The sequence below is a fragment of the Mustela nivalis genome (assembly GCF_964662115.1).
Source record: "Mustela nivalis genome assembly, chromosome: 5".
Classification (NCBI taxonomy): Eukaryota; Metazoa; Chordata; class Mammalia; order Carnivora; family Mustelidae; genus Mustela; species Mustela nivalis.
In genome coordinates, this window is record NC_139024.1 from 111,388,614 (window position 1) to 111,406,407 (window position 17,794).

The window sequence follows — 17,794 nt, forward strand, 5'->3', positions numbered from 1 at the left end:
CTTCTGCACAGTGAAGGAAATAATTAACAAAACTAAATGGCAACCTATGGAATGGGACAAGATATTTGCAAATTAAATATCTGATAAAGGGTTAATATCCAAGATACATAAGGAATCTCTAAAACTCAATACCCAAAAAAATGACCAATCCAATTAAAAATGGGAAGAAGACATGGATAGTTATTTTTCTAAAGAACACATACTGATGGCCAAAAGACACTTGAGAAGATGCTCATCATGACTGATCATCAGGGAAGTACAGGTCAAAACTACAATGAGATACCACCTCACACACCTGTCAGCATGGCTAAAATCAACAACACAGGAAACAACAGATGCTGGCAAGGATTCAGAGAAAGGGGAACCCTCTTACACTGTTGGTGGGAATGTTAATTGAAGCAGCCACCCTGGAAAACAGTACAGACAGTCCTCAAAAAGTTAAAAATAGAACTACCCTATAATCCAGCAAATTCACTACTGGGTATTTATACAAGGAATACGAAAATACTCATTCAAAGGGATACATGCACCCCAGTCTTTATAGCAGCATTACCTAGGTTAGCCTAATTATGGAAACAGCCCAAGTGTCCACTGACTGATGAACAGATACATAAGATGTGGTATATGCATACAATGGAATATTAGTCAGCCATAAAAATGAAATCTTGCCATTTGCAATGATGGATGGAGCTAGAGGATAATACTAAGTGAAATTAGAGGAGCTAGAGGATAATACTAAGTGAAATTAGAGAAAGACAAAGACCATATGATTTCACTAATATGCAGAACTGAAGAAACAAAAGAAATGAGCAAAGGGGGAAAAACAGAAGCAAACCCAGAAAACAGTTTCCTTACAATAGAGACCAAACTGATGGTTACCAGTGGGGCTGTGGGGGGGGGGGTGAAACAGGTGATGGGGATTAAGGAGGGCTCCTGTTGCGATGGGTGATGTATGGAAGTGTGGAATCACTATGTCGTACCTCTGAAACTAATATTACACTGTATGTCAACTAACTGGAATTTAAAGAAAAACTTCGAAAAAATCCTTAAAAAGGAAAACAAGAACATAAAAGTAAAAAATCACAGAGCTTATCCTTTCAGTATATCCAGCAGGAATGAAAGGTAATAGGTAAATAGTTAAATAGATCCATTCAAGAAAAATGAAAACAATTAATAGGACTTGAGGCCCAAATACCAGCTCCAATGACTGTGCATAAGAGAACTTTTCTGCAAGGCAAGGCTGCAGCACCCCCAACAGAAAAGACTCCCTGGGGAGGTCTCTCGCACTTTTGCCAGTGTGAACAGATGTAGCTGAAGAACTTTCCAAAGTTATAAAAATATCCCCAAACTGTCATTTGACCTTTAAAATTGACACTGGCATTTCAATCCTGCAATGCCAAGTTTATTTAGATGATCAACAACACATCCACACATGGATCATACTGAAATTCCCATTCCCATCAGCTGACGGCAGCATCTTGAGGCCACAGAGACTGTCAGGGTCGGTACAGTCATGGTGGCTCAGGGTTTTCTGACATTCTGCCTTTTGGAACATTTCCACTGCTCCTGTGGCCACCCACTTCTGAGAGAAGCTTATGTCCGAATGGTTAGGGAAGTGGCCCTATTGGCCCACTCTCCAGGTACGTCAGCCCACTTAAATCTCACAACTACCTACAGTCATATCAGGCCCTGTAAGGCAACTGAGTATTAGGACTTTCCCTCATTTGTAAGATAGGCTGCATAGCTCGTGCCTCAGAGATACCATGAAAATTGAATAGCAGCAGCGTACACACCCAAACACTCAGGAAGGGCCGAGCACACAGCAAGCCATCAGAAAACAAGAGTTCAGTTCCCCTGAGGCCATGAGGGAGGAACACACATTCTCCACTCCTAACTTAGTGCTCTTTCTACCAAAACTGCAGTTTTCAGACTTGGGGAGCATGGCCCCCGAATGAAGGGAAGAAATTCCCAGACCCTCAGCATTCTTACCTGCTTTCCTAAAACTCAGTTCTTGGGGGGAGGGGGAGGTTCTTCTTCCCTCTGCTCCTCTCCCGCTGCACAGAAAACAGCCAACTTCTCACTCATCCTGAATCACAGTACATGTACTATCTCACCATGGTCAAATCTCTAGGGCACTAAACAAAGGTAATTAGAAACATTGTTGTCTTTATTAAGAAAGTTAATGTCTTTAATGAATGGGTAATAAATCCCTTTGGAAGATGAGAGGTTTCTAATTATTTGCTTTCAACAAAATTGAAGGAGACCTAATGTCATCAGAAGATCATTAAATTTTCTTTTTTGCTGAGAGATCACCATATGGTTTTTGGCTTAGAGCTTGAGAGTTCAAAAAACAGAAGAACGTCACTACAAGAAAATGCTTTCCATCTTATTTACCTCTTTATGTAGACAAGGTTGACCTAATGAGAACAGAATTATGTTAAATCCTATCTCTTTCTAGCAATCAGTAATATTCATCAGTGAAGAGATAGCAACAATAAAATGCTCCATCCATATCATTAAGAATCCAGTTTCCAATAAATGTAGCTTTTATGCTTAAGAGTTAATTATCTAAGTTGGCAACATTTATGTGCTTTTTTACTATAAGTGAGTAACAATTTTGCAAAAATGATATGTACTCATGTGCATGGCATTTACGTTGTTTTGATTCCTTGTTTACTGCTACTAATCGCAGTGTTAACTCAATCTTAAAGAATGTTTAAGACCTTAGTTTATAGCCATAGGAATTGTTTAAAAACTGAAATTCTATCTATAATCATTTGTTCCTGCACCTATGTGTGACTAGAGGATCAATAAAGGATCTTGGACCTTAAAATATTGTGCTGAGATAAAATTCTGAGGGAGAATGGAAATTAGAAAAAAGAACAATATAAAATTTCCAGATGTTACTGGAAAACATACTATTCAAAAGATGTAGAGTATAAAACTGTTCTAGTTTTTATAATATCCGCTGTATGTAGTTTTCATTAATAAATGTCCGTACTTACAATTCAATAAAACTTACATGCTTTGCAACCATTTTAAGTGATTTTAAAAATTTAGACATCAATTTGTAAACATCCTAGAGAGCGTACAATTTTACTAAATTCTTTCAGGAGTTAGGTGAGGATCATCCTACCAGACCACTAGGTGTGACGATTCTTGGGAGAGCGCGATCTGGAAGGTGCAGGGTCTACGAAGAATGAACAGGGACAGTACTCACAGCATTTGCAGGCAAGGAAGCAATGAGGGGACTTGTGGGTAAACACACACAAAACACACACACACACACACCCCACTCCAACTGCTACATGCCCCATTCTGGCAGGAAACAAGCTTCAAAAGCTTTGTAAGCTTTTTACTTAGGAAAATGTAAGCAGTGTTTGAAAAAAGAGAAAATAAGCTGAGGGTAGACTTCCCAATATTGCGGGCCAGCTGAAGGCCAGTTCAGTGTCCCAGTTGAGGCTGGAGAGGGTTGGGCACAAGGTGAGGTGGTCAAAAGGGATCTTCTCTGCCTTCTGCAATAGGTACTGGAAAGAGGAATTCTCCTGACCTTCCCAGCCCTAGCAAATGACCTTAAAAACCAAGCTATTGCTTGTAATCTCGTGCTTTAAAAATAGATTCATTGTCTTCCTTTGTAATTTGCCATCTCCTTTGTAACACACTATCTCTGATTCATTTGTGCCAGCAACAATCTATCCTATAACAAGCTTGGCATCCAAGCTAGGCCCTAGGACTACCAAGTAGCTAAAAATCACATCTAGGACCTGCTCTGAGCTACCTGCAGGCCAACTTCCTAGCTTTCACACACACAGGAATCAGCTTCAGACCTCTTAACCCACAGGAGAATTGGCCTTCCGCGTCCTCTCAACCTAAAATGTCCTTTAAGATGCTTTTTATTCTCTTGCATCCTCCCAGGACTCTTTGTATCAAGCCCCGTTTAACTCTTGTCCCTCTAATCATTGTGGTAACACCCAGTGGTGTAGCCGAGACACCCGATTTATGTAGTCCCACTTGGGTACAGACTAGTTGGGGAAAGTCAGGCACCTGCACCTCCTCCTCGCCCCCAGAGGCACAGTCCAGATCGCAGAACCAAGTATTTGGAGACATCTAACCAACGAAACAGTGCAGCAGCTGTTTGATATACCTCTCAACGGGGGCAGTCACCCACACAGGAGAACAAGGGGAAAAGAACTAATATTTATAACTTGCAATAGGTCAGTTCTTAGACAGCTATCCTATGAGGCGGGCACCTTTTGCCAAAATCCCGCAACCACTGAGTGGTAAAGCCGCATTTGCACCCGGGGCTCTCTAACTCCTTTAACTCCTACCTACCTGAGCTGCGCACCAGCCTCTGGAGTGTGAAGAGAATATTCACGGGCTTTCTCTCTCTCTCCTTTTCAGCATGAAAGCTCTTAGCGTCAGCACAGAGGCCACATTTATCTTTAAGTTACTATGTAAGGGGCACCTGGGTGGCTCAGTCGATTGAACCGCAGCCTTCAGCTCAGGTCAGGATCCCAGGGTCCTGGGATGGAGCCCTGTCTCTCAGATCTTTGCTCAGCAGGAGCCTGCTTCTCCCTCTCCTGCTCCCCATGCTTATGCTGGCTCACTCGCTCTCTTCCTCTGTCAAATAATAAACAAAATTCTTTAAAAATACATAAATAAATAAATAATGAAAGGTCAAAGAACTTGCCTGGTGGGTGATCTGAAAACCAGATGGGAACAAATGAAAGCATTCTCCGTACACTGCTATGCACAGACCTTTCAAAGCCACAGGTTTACACCAAAAATGAAGACTTTTTTCTTTATAGGACAGGCCTGGGGAGAGATGCCAACTCTTCTCCCAGAACTAAGTGTCTCACTTGGCATGCAGGAGATGGGGATGCGGCTGCCTACTCCTCCCATCCCATGCCCTGTTGTCAAGGAGATCTTCCTGTTCTCTGGATATTCACACACCCTCTTTGCTCAGGTGAACTATGGCTCTGTCCCCTGGGAGGGGTCTTGCTCCCTGCCCTGTCACCCACTAGGTGCCATCAACCTTTAGGTCTCAGTTCAAATGTCACTTCCTCTATAATCACTCCATACTACAACCCCATTAGCTGTCTCTGCTCTATGATCACAGGCATCTGCATTTCCCTCAACAGGCACCGATCCTAGCATTAGTATTTAGTCCAGACATTTGATCTGTGAGGACTGGGATGCACCCTCTCTGCTCACAGCTATATTACTCTCTGCCTTGACAAAGCATAGTACCTAGCACACAGTAGATGCTCAATGAACATTTGTTAAGTGGAGAGAAAGCATTCTAATTATATTCAAATATCTTCTCAATGTGGTAATGTTTAAACTCAAGTAGGTGGAAGGAATCTTGCAGAGCCATACACTGTTACTGTTAAGATACAATTATTTTAGATAACTAAAATCTCAGTTAATGGAGAATGTTCAGCATTTAGCAAATTCAGCTTTCATGAAAGAGATGAAAATGCAATTTATAAATACCTGCCTTTCAGATGGAAGGAATGACTGTCTTAGTTTCTGCATGTAATATACTTTACTATTTATTTATTTTAAAAGATTTTAGTGATTTATCAGAGAGAGAGCAACAGAAGAGAGAGGAGTGACAGGCAGAGGTAGAGGGAGAAGCACTCTTCCTCCTGAGCAGGGAGCTGGATGTGGGACTTGATCCCAGAACCCCAGGGATCATGACCTGAGCCGAAGGCAGATGCTTGACAGACTGAGCCACTCGGCATCCCCATTCTGTACTATTTAAAGTTCTCTTTTCCCTGCTGGAGATTGGGGGGGGGGGCAACTCTTTTAAGTTGTCAGTTATTTTAAAGAAAAGACCAAATAATCTGACTTGTGGTAGAGAACCTGATTGATCACCGCCCCCAGCATAGACACCTGCAGGGTTTTCCCAACATGCAGACTCAACCAATGATTTATTCATTTTGTTTTTAATGCAGGGAAATTCCTAATCCCGCCCCCCCAAAATAACTGACAAGACACTTAAGCCTTCTACCAACAAGCAACCAGTCTTGTGAACCTGACGGTGTGGGCCATCACTGGCCAGCATGAGCAGCATACTAGCGGAAGCTTCCTGCAGGTGCGCCTTTGTGCTCGGGGAGGAGAGGCCTCAGCTTGGGGGAGAGCGCAGCCAGCAGCTGTCCTATCCTGCATGAACTCAGCTCAGACTGACTCGGGTCCCCAGCTCCTCCCACATGAAATACCTCAGTACTGTCCCTGACCCCCATTCTACCCCAGTACTTCCTCGTCCATTCAGTCCTGCCCGTCCTGAAAACAAGTGTGCTCAGAAGCTAGAGTTGTTGAGGTGTATATATCGAGTGAGGGAAAAATTAATTTTAATGCTTTATCTTCTTATAGAAATGATCCTTTTTCACAATAGTTTTAAAAACCACAATGTGTGTGTGTGTGTGTACAAAAGGCTACAGTTTATATACTAACTTAGTTTTCACCTGACTTGAAAAAACAAAACAAAAATCCAGTGGGCTATAAATAAAATGTGAGATGAAATAAAATGTTCATAAGATCAAATGGTATTAGGAGGGGAAAAGGTCAAAAAGGGAAACTGGAAGTTGATACGTCATACATCCAAGAGGACAAGACCTGAGTTTAAGTGTGGCAGCAGACAGCAACAATGTTAGAATACTCCTGCGGAGGGGCACCTGGGTGTGGCTCAGTTGGTTAAGCACCTGACTGTCGGTTTCTGCTCAGGTCAGGATCTCAGGATTGTGAGATAAAACCTCGCCTTGGGCTCTGTGCTCAGAGGGAAGTCTGCTTGAGATTCTCTTCCTCTGCCCCTTCCTCTGCTCTCACTCTCCCTCTCTCTAAAATAACTAAGTCTTTAAAAAAAAAAAATACTATTGATCAAATGCTTTACTCACCACAATGACATATTTCCATCTAACTGCACATGTTAAATGAGATAAGCCTCAGAAAGGTAAACAACAACAACAACAACAACAACAACAACAACAACAAAAAAACGCAGGCTCCAGGAGCACCTGGATGTGCCGGACTCATGGTTTCCATGTAGGTGGTGATCTCCGGGTCATGACGTGGGAGTCCCGTGCTGGGCTCCATGCTCTCTTCCCCTCTGCTCCTCCCATCTCTCCCAGAATACATCCATCTTAAAAAAAAAAAAAAAAAAAAAAGTGCAGGCTCTAGAACCAGAGGACCTGGACTCTAAATTCTGTCTCTGAACCTGTTCAGAATTAACGACCTGCATGACCTGTTCAAGTTAATTCTAGGCATTTCTACTCAACTATGAAATAGGGATGCCAATTCTACTAGAGTAAATGACTATATTGGGTTCCTGCTGCGCTTGTAAAAATCTCTGTGCTCACCGAAGTACTATGCTCAGACCTAAACATCAGCAGTCGGACGAAAGAACAGGAACATACCAGTACCTCCCTCAGGGGCTGTTGTGAGGAACGAAGAATTTCAAACACTAAGAGTTGTTCCTGGCCCATAGTGAAGTGCTCAACTGATGTCAACTACATTCTGCTTGTATCCATGGTAAAGAGTATTTTATTTCATTTTTTAAAGATTTTATTTGTCAGTGAGAGAGAGAGTACACAAGCAGAGGGAGCAGCAGGCCGAGGGAGAAGCAGGCTCCCTGCTGAACGGGGAGTCCGACACAGGACTCGATCCCAAGACCCTAAGATCGTGACCTGAGCTGAAGGCAGACACTTGGCTGACTGAGCCATGCAGGCATCCCAGTAAAGAGTATTTTAACATTTATTTCAAATTATGCACAAGAACTACCAGGGACGAAAAATGGATTACCTTCATTTATTGCTGTGAATTGGAAATCTGTTCTAAACCTACCTACTTACTTACTTACCTGCCTACCTATGGACTGGTGTAACAATTTTATTTGTGTTTTGGAAGGGGGACTTGAGATCCATGCAAAACCTAAATATCATGCTTCAACAGCATTGCAAATCGAGTATATAATGTGTTAACTATACAGACTGAGTAAATATTTCCTCAGACTTCAAAATGTTTGAATAGACATATCTGAACATTATTGAATTCTGTATAAAAAAAAAAGCACTACTTGAATACCACCTGGAATAGTTAATGAATAAGGCTATTGACTTTGGTTCTTCTATTTTGCTTTTGTAGCATGCCTTAAAAGCAATTACTATTCCATTACTGTTCACACAAGAGAAAATTTACCAGCTTGTAATTTAGAGGCAAGTGGAGTAGACAGAAGAAAATGGAGTCACCCACTATAGTTTCCAAGAAGCAGGAGACAACAGTCTAAATGTTTAAAAGAGACACGTTCATTGCACCAAACAATAATCCGGGCATGTCTTTATGGCGATTCTTGAGAAAGGATAATCAGTGAAAAGTAGGTTGGAGGACAAAGAATGATGGAAAAAGACAACAAGAAGAGGCAGAAGAGAGAATGTCTTTTAAACCCAAATTGTTATATCTGGTCCATTAAAATATCAAAATCCAAATGAAAGCTGGTCTTCACTGAAAACTCAAAAATCAGCCCTAACTCAAGTACTATACAGTCAGGGCTGAATACAGAAAATCTTTAGATTTAACACTGACAAAGAAAATTGGCTGCAGTTTTATACACACACTTTTAGAAAATTCTCACGTTTCATCAGCCCTACAACATGATTATTAATATGGTTTTAGATGGGGAGAAATAAAACACAAAGGGCACATTTCAGGTAAAATAGTCATTTTATGCTACACCTAAGAGATTCTTCTGGATTTCTTCACTTTGGAAAAGATTACTAGCCCACACTAAGTAACTGTATCAAAGGTAAAAGTAAAGATAGCTCTCTGGTCTCCTTTCCGGAAACAGGCAAAATTTACTACTTGGGGGAAAGTGCCAAACACTGCAAATTTGAAAATCCTTTGGATCGTGGCTCCAATAAGCAGCATATAAAGAGGGGAGCATACTGATGCTTTAGGAAAGGAATGAGACAGAAAATTAAGCCTCAACTCCTCCACCTGCCCAGCTCACGAATAGCTTAACTGCACCCAACAGAAAAATCGAAACAAAGGGCCTCTTTAGTTCACTGCTTGCCAGAAAGGCATCTTCAAGACGCCTTCTCATTAACTGAGCCCTTTCACGTCCCCTCTTAAATGTCTCACAGTTGGCCTGTCTTCCAGTCTTTGCTCATTAAAATTAAAGTTAAATTTTCAAAAGTTTTTTCTTCTTGCTGGGAAAGGACTGTTTTTTTAACCTTTCGATTCAATTGATTGCCAAAGGTGAAAGCAACTTCACCTGAAAAGCGCCAGCTTTAAACTCAGCAAACACTGGAAGGTTTTCTAGTGGAGAACAGAAGTCTCATCAATAGTGATATTGAAAATAGGACTAGATAGAGAGCCACATTTATCTGCAGGTGTAGCTTGTATTAAATTAGCTTAAATCCTTCACAAATAAGCTTTTCCGGAGGGTTAGACAGATGAGGTGCTCCGGCAGGCAGGATTACCTTTGGTCTGCAGCGTACAACCCCATCCAGGCCACAGGAAGAGCAGAAAGACCTGCTGGGATACTGCAAACCTGAAAAGCTCTGTCCATCTCCTGCTGTGGACAGCCCAGTTTCTGTGGCTACCACTCCCCCTGAGCTTCATTTGCAAGTGCCTTTGGCCATGAAGGTAGCAAATACTTCTTTCCTGGCAGCATAGCTCAGTTGAGAATGGAAGCTGAAAATCAGTTAGCTGTATGAAAGAAGAAAGCAGCTCTCCAGTTACCAGGGAGGAATAATTGAACACAGATTGCCTGTTGCGCCTTTAATTTAATTTGGAGACCTTTCATCTTTTAGTTTCCTTCATTTGCAGCCAATGCTTAGCGAGCTAATTTGTACCTGGTTCATTTTCCTCCTTTTATCTTATCTACATTAACATCAACCATGGAAATGAGAAGCACTATGAATAAAAGATGAAGCCTGACTTGGGACATTCTCTCCTTAAGTACCATGAATTACTTAAAAACTAATTTGTGTGGATGCACAATGTAGAGGACTGAGATCTACATGCCTCACCCCAACAGCATCCTTTATCAGCATCTTCCCTTCCCCCAAGGGGTTGCAGTTTTTAGATGTTTTATCTAGTCCTACTGGTTCTCCAAGAGAACAATGTCTAGACTATAATCCACAAGGAATCATTAATCTTTGAATGGGTATAAGGCAGGCCACCCCATTACTGCACAAATCCAAGGATGCATAAATCCGCGAACCTGACTTTTTAGAGAGTTCAATATCGCTTGCCTTACAAGGAGAAGAATGCATTGCAAAAAGGAAAGCTGAATGTATCAACATATATGCATGGTGAACAGATGCCCACTCTGTCCAAAAACACTGTGTGTGGGAGAGCATGAGAGGTGGTAGAGAAAGGGACTGGTCTTGAAATGACGGTCTGGGAGTGGCCTCTGGGAGCTACAGCATTTCAATTCCCAGTGTATCATGGGTATTGCGCTTTTAAACAGTCCTTCTATTGTATATTTTGTACCACTTGGCACCTCTCCATTAAAAAAGAGTTGCACATGCTCTTAAAATAAGTTTGATTTTTTTCATTACTTCCAACTGTACAAAATGTTAGTGTCTTATAAGTTTTGCCTGTTTTTCCCTTTATAGTTTCCTCTGGGCCACTACTATTTTTTCTCTTACCCTTTCCTCCTCTATATTCTTTCCTTTTTTCCAATGAACCAATGAAAAAAAAATCTAGTGTTTTTTTTCTCTTGCTGCTTTAATATCCCTCCCCAACAAGCCTTCCTTTCAGTTTGGGAAGCATCAAAGGAAGACTGTGCTCAATTGTTTCACTGCTTGTAATGCCAGCTCTTCCAGCCATCTAACCCCTTCCAAAAAATGGGCCAGAACTGGAGAGAAACTGAAAAGTCACTCCCCCTTCCCATCCCCCTAAAAAGTTGACTAGTGATGATGTGCTGATGTGCATTATGTATACAAGACTACACATTCTTACAGGTAAGGCAACATCCAAAAAAGAAAAGAAAAGAAAGGAAAAAGACTTAAGAGTTTAAAGTTATGGTGTATTGAAATGTAAAGGTCTTTGCTTCAGAATACAAACCACCATATCTTTTGGGGAAAGAATATGTAAGCAGGATCAAAATTAAAGCCCAACTTAAAAAAAAAAAAATCAGATTGTAGCTCTAATCTTATTTATAAGAAAGACTACCCCCTACAATGTCAAGTTTATCTATTTCTTCTGAAGGAACATGGAAAGAAAGCCCCACACTGCAAAAATTTGGAGAAGAAAGGATGGAAAGCAATTACTGGTCCTTTTATTCATGAAGGAGAGGATGGATAGAAATGAAGGTGGCAACTGCCCTTAAAAAAATAATTCTCAAAAGCCACATATGCAGAAAAATTAAACTGAAAGGGTGCAAAGTCACTTTGTCCTGAGGTTAAGAAAGCCAAACAAATATTAGGATAAAGTCGTGGGGTGTGACGTTGTGACAATCTGACACACAGATTGTCTGGTTTACTTGGCATGGTGGGGGATGTGATGGAGTCTCAGAAGAAGGTCAGGGAATTTGGGGCAGAGGAAAGCAACAGTTCCACCAAGTGTCAAAGAATCCAAGTTTTTGTTTTCTCCCAGGTATCCTTGTGTATAAGGAAGAAAAGTGAAAACCATGCAATCTGGACCCATTCACAGAACATACACAGACTGCAAGATACCTGCCTCAAGCAGTAACACCTGTCCTAAACTCCTGTGGGCTCTGTACACGACTGACCTCAGAGGGAAAAGAGCCATTTCGGCAGCAGGGGACCGCGCTGCACCCAGGACCTCACAAGGAGCACCAGGATGCAATGGGCAGGTGCGAGAGTGGCTTGGCTAACTGGCCAGAGGGAGGCCTTAGAGAAAGGCTGAGAAGAAGAATGGGGCTATCTGCCTGATCATTTGGGCTGCGGAAAGACATAACCACAGGGCAGAAGAGTCTCAACTCATTTACCAGAGGTTTTCCTCGAAAAAGAGGCAATCCCCAGAATCAGAAAGGGCTTTTGCGTCGTGCAAGAAGAGACAGAGGCTGGGCTCACATACACCCCGGAGAAGTCAGTTTCCACTAATAACCATTTCCATGCCAGCAGACTGTAAGAGAAGTTTGTCTCTGGGCTGATTTTTAGTCACCATCTCCACCTTCCTCCCGGTTATGGTTCTAGACTCGGAAGTACACCAAGACCGCCTGCAAGGAGCTGGGTCCCTGCGACACCTGTTCCTGACAGCGTGCCTCCCCCAGAGGCTCTCCCTGCCATCTGGGCTGCATCCTCAAGCCAACCAGAGCCTTGCTGCTGGAAACACCCTCGCGCCTCACCTATGCTACTCGCTCGGCTCAATCTCAGGCCCAGGGGGGCTGCGAAGCCCCTGGCCACACTCCCTCTCCCGAGCCACAGCGGTCCTCTCGTCCACTCTCCACCCCAATGGCCCGCGTAAACACACCGGGGCACCTGGAGGCTGCAGGCCGCCCGCGAGGAGCACTCCACCTGCAGTCCCGAATGGGAGTACAGAGAAGTGAGAACTCCCAAGTGCAGTCGCAACCCGGCTGGCCCCGAGGCCCCACCGGTGTACCCCAACCCCCCAAGCTGGGGCGGGCCTGCCGCTACCTCCTGAAACAGCTCCAGACTGTAGGTGTTGTCGTCGTCGGCGAAGAAGAGCACTCCCGGCTGCGCGCGCTGGTGCTGGTGCCTCTGGCGCAACCAGGCGAGACCGGCGTTACGCTGCTCCGTGGCGCGCGGCAGCCCGGGCCTCTTGTAGCGCCGCGGTGTGGGCACGTGCAGGTGAGTGCTGGGCAGCCCGGCCCGCGCCAGGAAGCGGCTCACCAGCTCGCTGCGCGCCACCGCGTCCTCCACCAGGATCCAGTGCAGCTGCGCCACCTGGCGGAAAGTGTTGGCCAGGCGGGTCAGCTCGGCTTTCTGCACCGGGCGGCTGTAGGTGGGCGTGATGGCATAGATGGTGGGCAGAGGCGGCTCGGGCCGCGGCCGCGGCTGCGGCTGCGGCTGTGGTCGCGAGTCGTTGCGCTTCTCCCAGCCGCGCCCGTGGCCGCTGTCGGGGCCGCCCCTGCGGAGCGGGAGTCGGGCGCCCCCGCGGCCCACCACGTAGGGAGAAAAGTAGGGGCGCGGGGTGAGCGGGGGCGCGGGCCTGCGCGTGTCCACGTCGAGCATGATGATGACGATTAGGATCCAGGGCAGGAGGATGAAGAAGCGGCTGAACAGCACGGACTTCATGGTGCGCTCTTCCTTGGCCTCTCGGACGCCCCTAAGAGGGGCGGAATGGAGGACCCCAGCGCGCGGTTTGGACGGCGGCGGCGCCCGCACTCAGGAAGCCGCGGCGGGCGCGTTCTCCATGGGGTCGGAGGAGGCTGCGGGGGCCGGGAGCCGCGGGGCTCAGCCCCTTGGCGTGGGGAATCGGCGCAGGAGCCGAGAAGCTAGGGCTACAGGGAGCGCAGGCGGGCAGGCGCTGTCCCCCGCTCCCGGTGAGTCGGCGGGAAGCGGGACTCTGTCCAGCCGCGCGCTGCTGGCCCCGGAGTTGTGCCGAGCACCAGGAAAGCGGTGCTCCCCGGCCGCTCTTTCTGAAGAGTGGGAGCTGGGAACCGGCCCCAGGGCTCCTTGCCACTCCCGTCCCGCCGCGCTGCGGGCGCAGGGACTCCAGCGGTGCTCCCAATGCGCTCTCCGGGGGGCACCTTCGAGGGCGGGAGGCAGGCGCTGAGAGCTTTCCTTGGTCACATCCCAGCCGGGGCGGCGAGGACCGGGAGGGGACGCCGGAGCCCCCCGCTCTGTTCGCGCGCCGCAGCGGAAGCCTGCACTCCCGTCCTTCTCTCTTCTCTTCTCAGAACCTCTCCAGGCTCCGGCAGCAAGATCCCAAAGCAAGGAAAGAAAGAAAAAGCGAGGGGGCGGGGGCGCTGCAGACTCCAGCGTCCTCCCAGTCCTCCTGTGGGAAGACAGCAGCGCTGCTACTGGCGGAGAGGGGCTGCGAGGGGGAGGTTGCGAGGGGGGCCCCGGCTCTCCGCGGGGTCTGCCGCGGACGGCCCCGAGAGCTAGCTCCGGAGGCGGCGGCTGCACCGCGGGAGGAGCGGGAGGAGGGTCCCCGCGGGGCTGCACGACCTGCGGGAAGGGCTGGAAGCTCGTTAGCTGATCTCCGCACGCTCTTAGCTTCCTGAAATACTGCAAGGTCTTCAGAGATCAGCCAGGAAACCCCATTCACGTGCGAAAAACTCGGGAGACCTAGGGTGGGGAGTGAGGGGAGAAAGGCGGAGAGGGTAAAAGACCCCTTTTCTGGTCCCCAACTGCAAGATTAGTGTGCTGGGGTGTGAACCCGACAGCGGCAGCAAAAACGCTTCCAATGGAAAGCAAAAATCAATAGAAGCCCTGGGAGACGGAAAGGTGCGACGCATAGGTGTTTGGCTTGTGAGATGGTCCATGAGAAAGAATCCATTCAAACGGTTGCTGCCTGCCTGCAGTGAGATCATGGTGGGGGGGGGGGGGTCCTGAAACTCCAGCTGAGTAGGTTTAACTTATTTTTCCCTCAGTAATTTGGAGTCCCATTTCCTCACAGTTCACTGCCATCAGAATTATTCCGTTTGACCCTCCCGACGATCCTTTTAAAGAGGCCTGGAAAGTGGAATCACCTTCATTTTATGGCTGAGAAACCTGAGGCTCAGAGTTTAAAGTGATTTCTCTGAGGTCAGTAGCAAGTGACCAAGTGGAAATAGAACGGTGGGTCCCCGGAGTCCAGCCCGTGGCTTCCTCGCTGCTCCGCCTGAAGAAATCCCATTCGACACAGCCGACGGGGAGGGGTTGGCCCTCCCAGATGTATAAACACGGCGCAATCAACATCAACGAGAGCATACCCAGACATATAGAACCATGACAGTGCCTGGAAAACAAGTAAACAGCTGTGCATAGTTGGGACTTTTTCTGTCTAGCAGACCTACTAGCCGAGTCCCTGGCTGTCTTTAATGTACCGGGAAGAAGAGGAGCCAGGCTTCGTAGTCACGTCCCAGGGAGGTGCTTGCAAAAGCAGCAGGAAAGCCTTTCCCCCCTGCCAGGCCATGATAAATAATTTCTGAGCCCATCTTCTCTCGATTGTTTGTCTTCCCCAGTCTGGTTCACAAATCCCTCCCATGGCGCACTGAAAAGCTCTGGAGCGGAAAGCCCACCCCACCCCTTCCAGCCTTTTTGAGAGTCCTCAGTTTCTTAGCCCTACCCTTGCTGATCTATCACCTGGCGCTGGAGCGTCTGCGAATTTCCCTAATTTCCTGCTCAGGGTCTGAAACATGCGGGTGAAATTTAGGGAGTTAGCAGGTACTCTCTCCCCACCCTTCCACCAAAAGGGCTAGTCTTCTGTCCTGACCTCCCAGTATCATCCACAACTCATACCACAAACTTGGCAGATTAGTGCCTCCTAACATAGGAAACAATGAATCCATTAGACCCCTTCCCTGATTTTCAGCTACCCTAATGGTCCTCTGACTATAACACAGCCTCCTGAAAACGTGTGGTGATCAGGCACCTGAAACCAATGTCATTATCTTGGGGCAATTATGTGGGGGAGGGAAGCCAGGAAAGGCTTTTCTTAAATATTAGAAAACAGCACACACACCTGGCGACCCTTGCCAAGATTACTGAAGTCTCGTTCATCCTGCTGGAATTTTTAATGTAGTTGAAGAGAAAGGTCTTGTATGTTAGCTGGAGTGCGGCTCAAGTGGTTATTGAACTGTATTAAGAAACTTCACTAATCTTTGTTAGTCGGGAACTCTTGGTTATTCTTATTATTCCATAAAAACCCATTCCTGATTTTTTTTTTCTCCAGCAACCAGCCTATTCACAGATGAGACACTTTCAAAATGAATCAAATTTTGGAAATTTGAAAGGTGTTCCGAAGTCACAGGTGTCCTACAGTACAACATTTAACTAGCCTGTTCACATTAAGGAGGTCACTACATTGTTTCTAGTATCTTTCGTCAGCATTTGCGTCCAGGTTTACCTCATTCAATCACCTGCTGGGGGCATCATGGTTCTTGAAGTCAGGCCGACCTTGGTTTGATTTCCAGCTGGACCATTTGAGCAACTTTAGAAACTCAGGGAGCCTCTGTTTCCTTACCTGGAAAATGGAGTTAACAATACATACTCCATGGAAATCTTATAAGGATTCAATGGGATAAATATTTCACTGAGAACTGGCATTATGCAGGCAATGAATGGTATTTAAATGCAGGTAACATTTGTTCAAAAGAACATCTTAACCCAGGAGATCTGCAGAATTATCATCACACAGGAATAAAAATGAGATCCATTCTAAACAGGACTGACAATGCCCCTAAATAGGGCCCCCACCAGTCAGGAAGTTGTCAGTGGTAGTCTTCCCCCACCTGATTTAAAGAAATATTTACCCCAAATACAAGGTGCTGCTTGTCATGCAGTAAGGATGACATGAATCCCAGTGACATTTCTTTCAAATGACTGAATATGCCATATTGTTTTACGTTCAGTTACTCAAAAATGTGAACCCACATCTTTCATGAGCAAGTCTGAGTCAAGAAAAAGATATAAAAATATTAAGAATATCCATTTGAAACATAAGACCAGGATAAAACACTTTTAAGTGCAAAAATGTATCATACTTCTAAAATATTTAGAGAGTTTATCAGGCACCAGAATGGAAACAACTCCTTTAAGTGGAAGCTTGAAGAAAATGTCATTTTTATGAAGCATAATCACTGAATAGCTGTAGTACTTTTCCACATAGTCTATGATATTTTTATATAAAAGAATTTAAACTTGATCTGTGGCTGATAATGAAGGTTGGTGGAAGTCACTAGAGTAATTAAAATAATTACCTAACTTCAGAGCTTCTGTACATCCTCTCAGTGTTTATTTTCATTTAATCTCTCTAATTATTTGTGTAACAAAGTGAGCATTGCTTCATCTGTACTAATGAAGCCTTAGATTGCTGGCATCAGCCACAGCATTTCATCAGCATTCGGTGGTTGTTCTCAGATAAACAAAGGTAAAAAAAATCCCATCTGGGGAGTTAACAAAAACATATCGGATAATCACTAAACATTTACATTTTGCCTTGATGAGTAATATGCAACTGTAACTTCTGGAGCAAAAAGATTGCAGCCCGATTAATACACTGTATAGAACTGATCCCATTTGACATTTGAGCCTGGGGTTCTGCCAGTGTGACTAAATCAACCTTCAAATGAGCATCTGGGGACATCCTGAATATTCTTAGTCAAGTGAGAAAGAGCTCAAGAAAAAAATCTGTGCACAATTAAGTATTTGTAAATGTCTATATGATGATAGGGTATGCAAATCAGGTTGAAAAGAGAATCAGAACTAATTCATGTGTAAGTAATAACATCATGTGAAGGTATTGATAATCAATACCCACAAGTATATGAACATAACTTTCTGTTAAAATACCAGTTATGTGAAAGAGTGACAAACAAAATAAATAATTCTAACAGCCCCAAATTCCAGGGATACATGACCGTTTCAGGATAACTGTCAGAAAAATGACATCCAAACCACAAATTAAATGGCTCATTTGATTTATTTTCTTGCATCTGGATCCTCTACAAATATCATGTTTGGCCTAGAATTGTTCTAAATTATAACGGTTCCTGAAAATTTAGACATTTGCAGCTATTATGTACAAAATGTGATGTTAGAAGTAGTTTGTTGAGTAAAACCCCAATTTAATGTAATAGGTTGGGATCAAGGTTATTCAGTAAAAGTGGTTTTCTAGAAAAGTAGAAATTGGCAATTCATCCTAACAATTTCAT

General features: G+C 44.9%; 1 protein-coding gene across 1 annotated transcript in view; it reads right to left on the bottom strand.

The window, feature by feature from the left end:
* B3GAT2 (beta-1,3-glucuronyltransferase 2) overlaps positions 1-13,271 on the bottom strand; it is a 76,020-nt gene extending 62,749 nt beyond the window's left edge. The window contains exon 1 of the mRNA XM_082731317.1: positions 12,609-13,271. Coding sequence (XP_082587443.1) covers positions 12,609-13,229 — 621 coding nt within the window. The 5' untranslated portion in view covers positions 13,230-13,271. The remainder of the gene's footprint in view (positions 1-12,608) is intronic.
* Between the last annotated feature and the right edge of the window lie 4,523 nt (positions 13,272-17,794).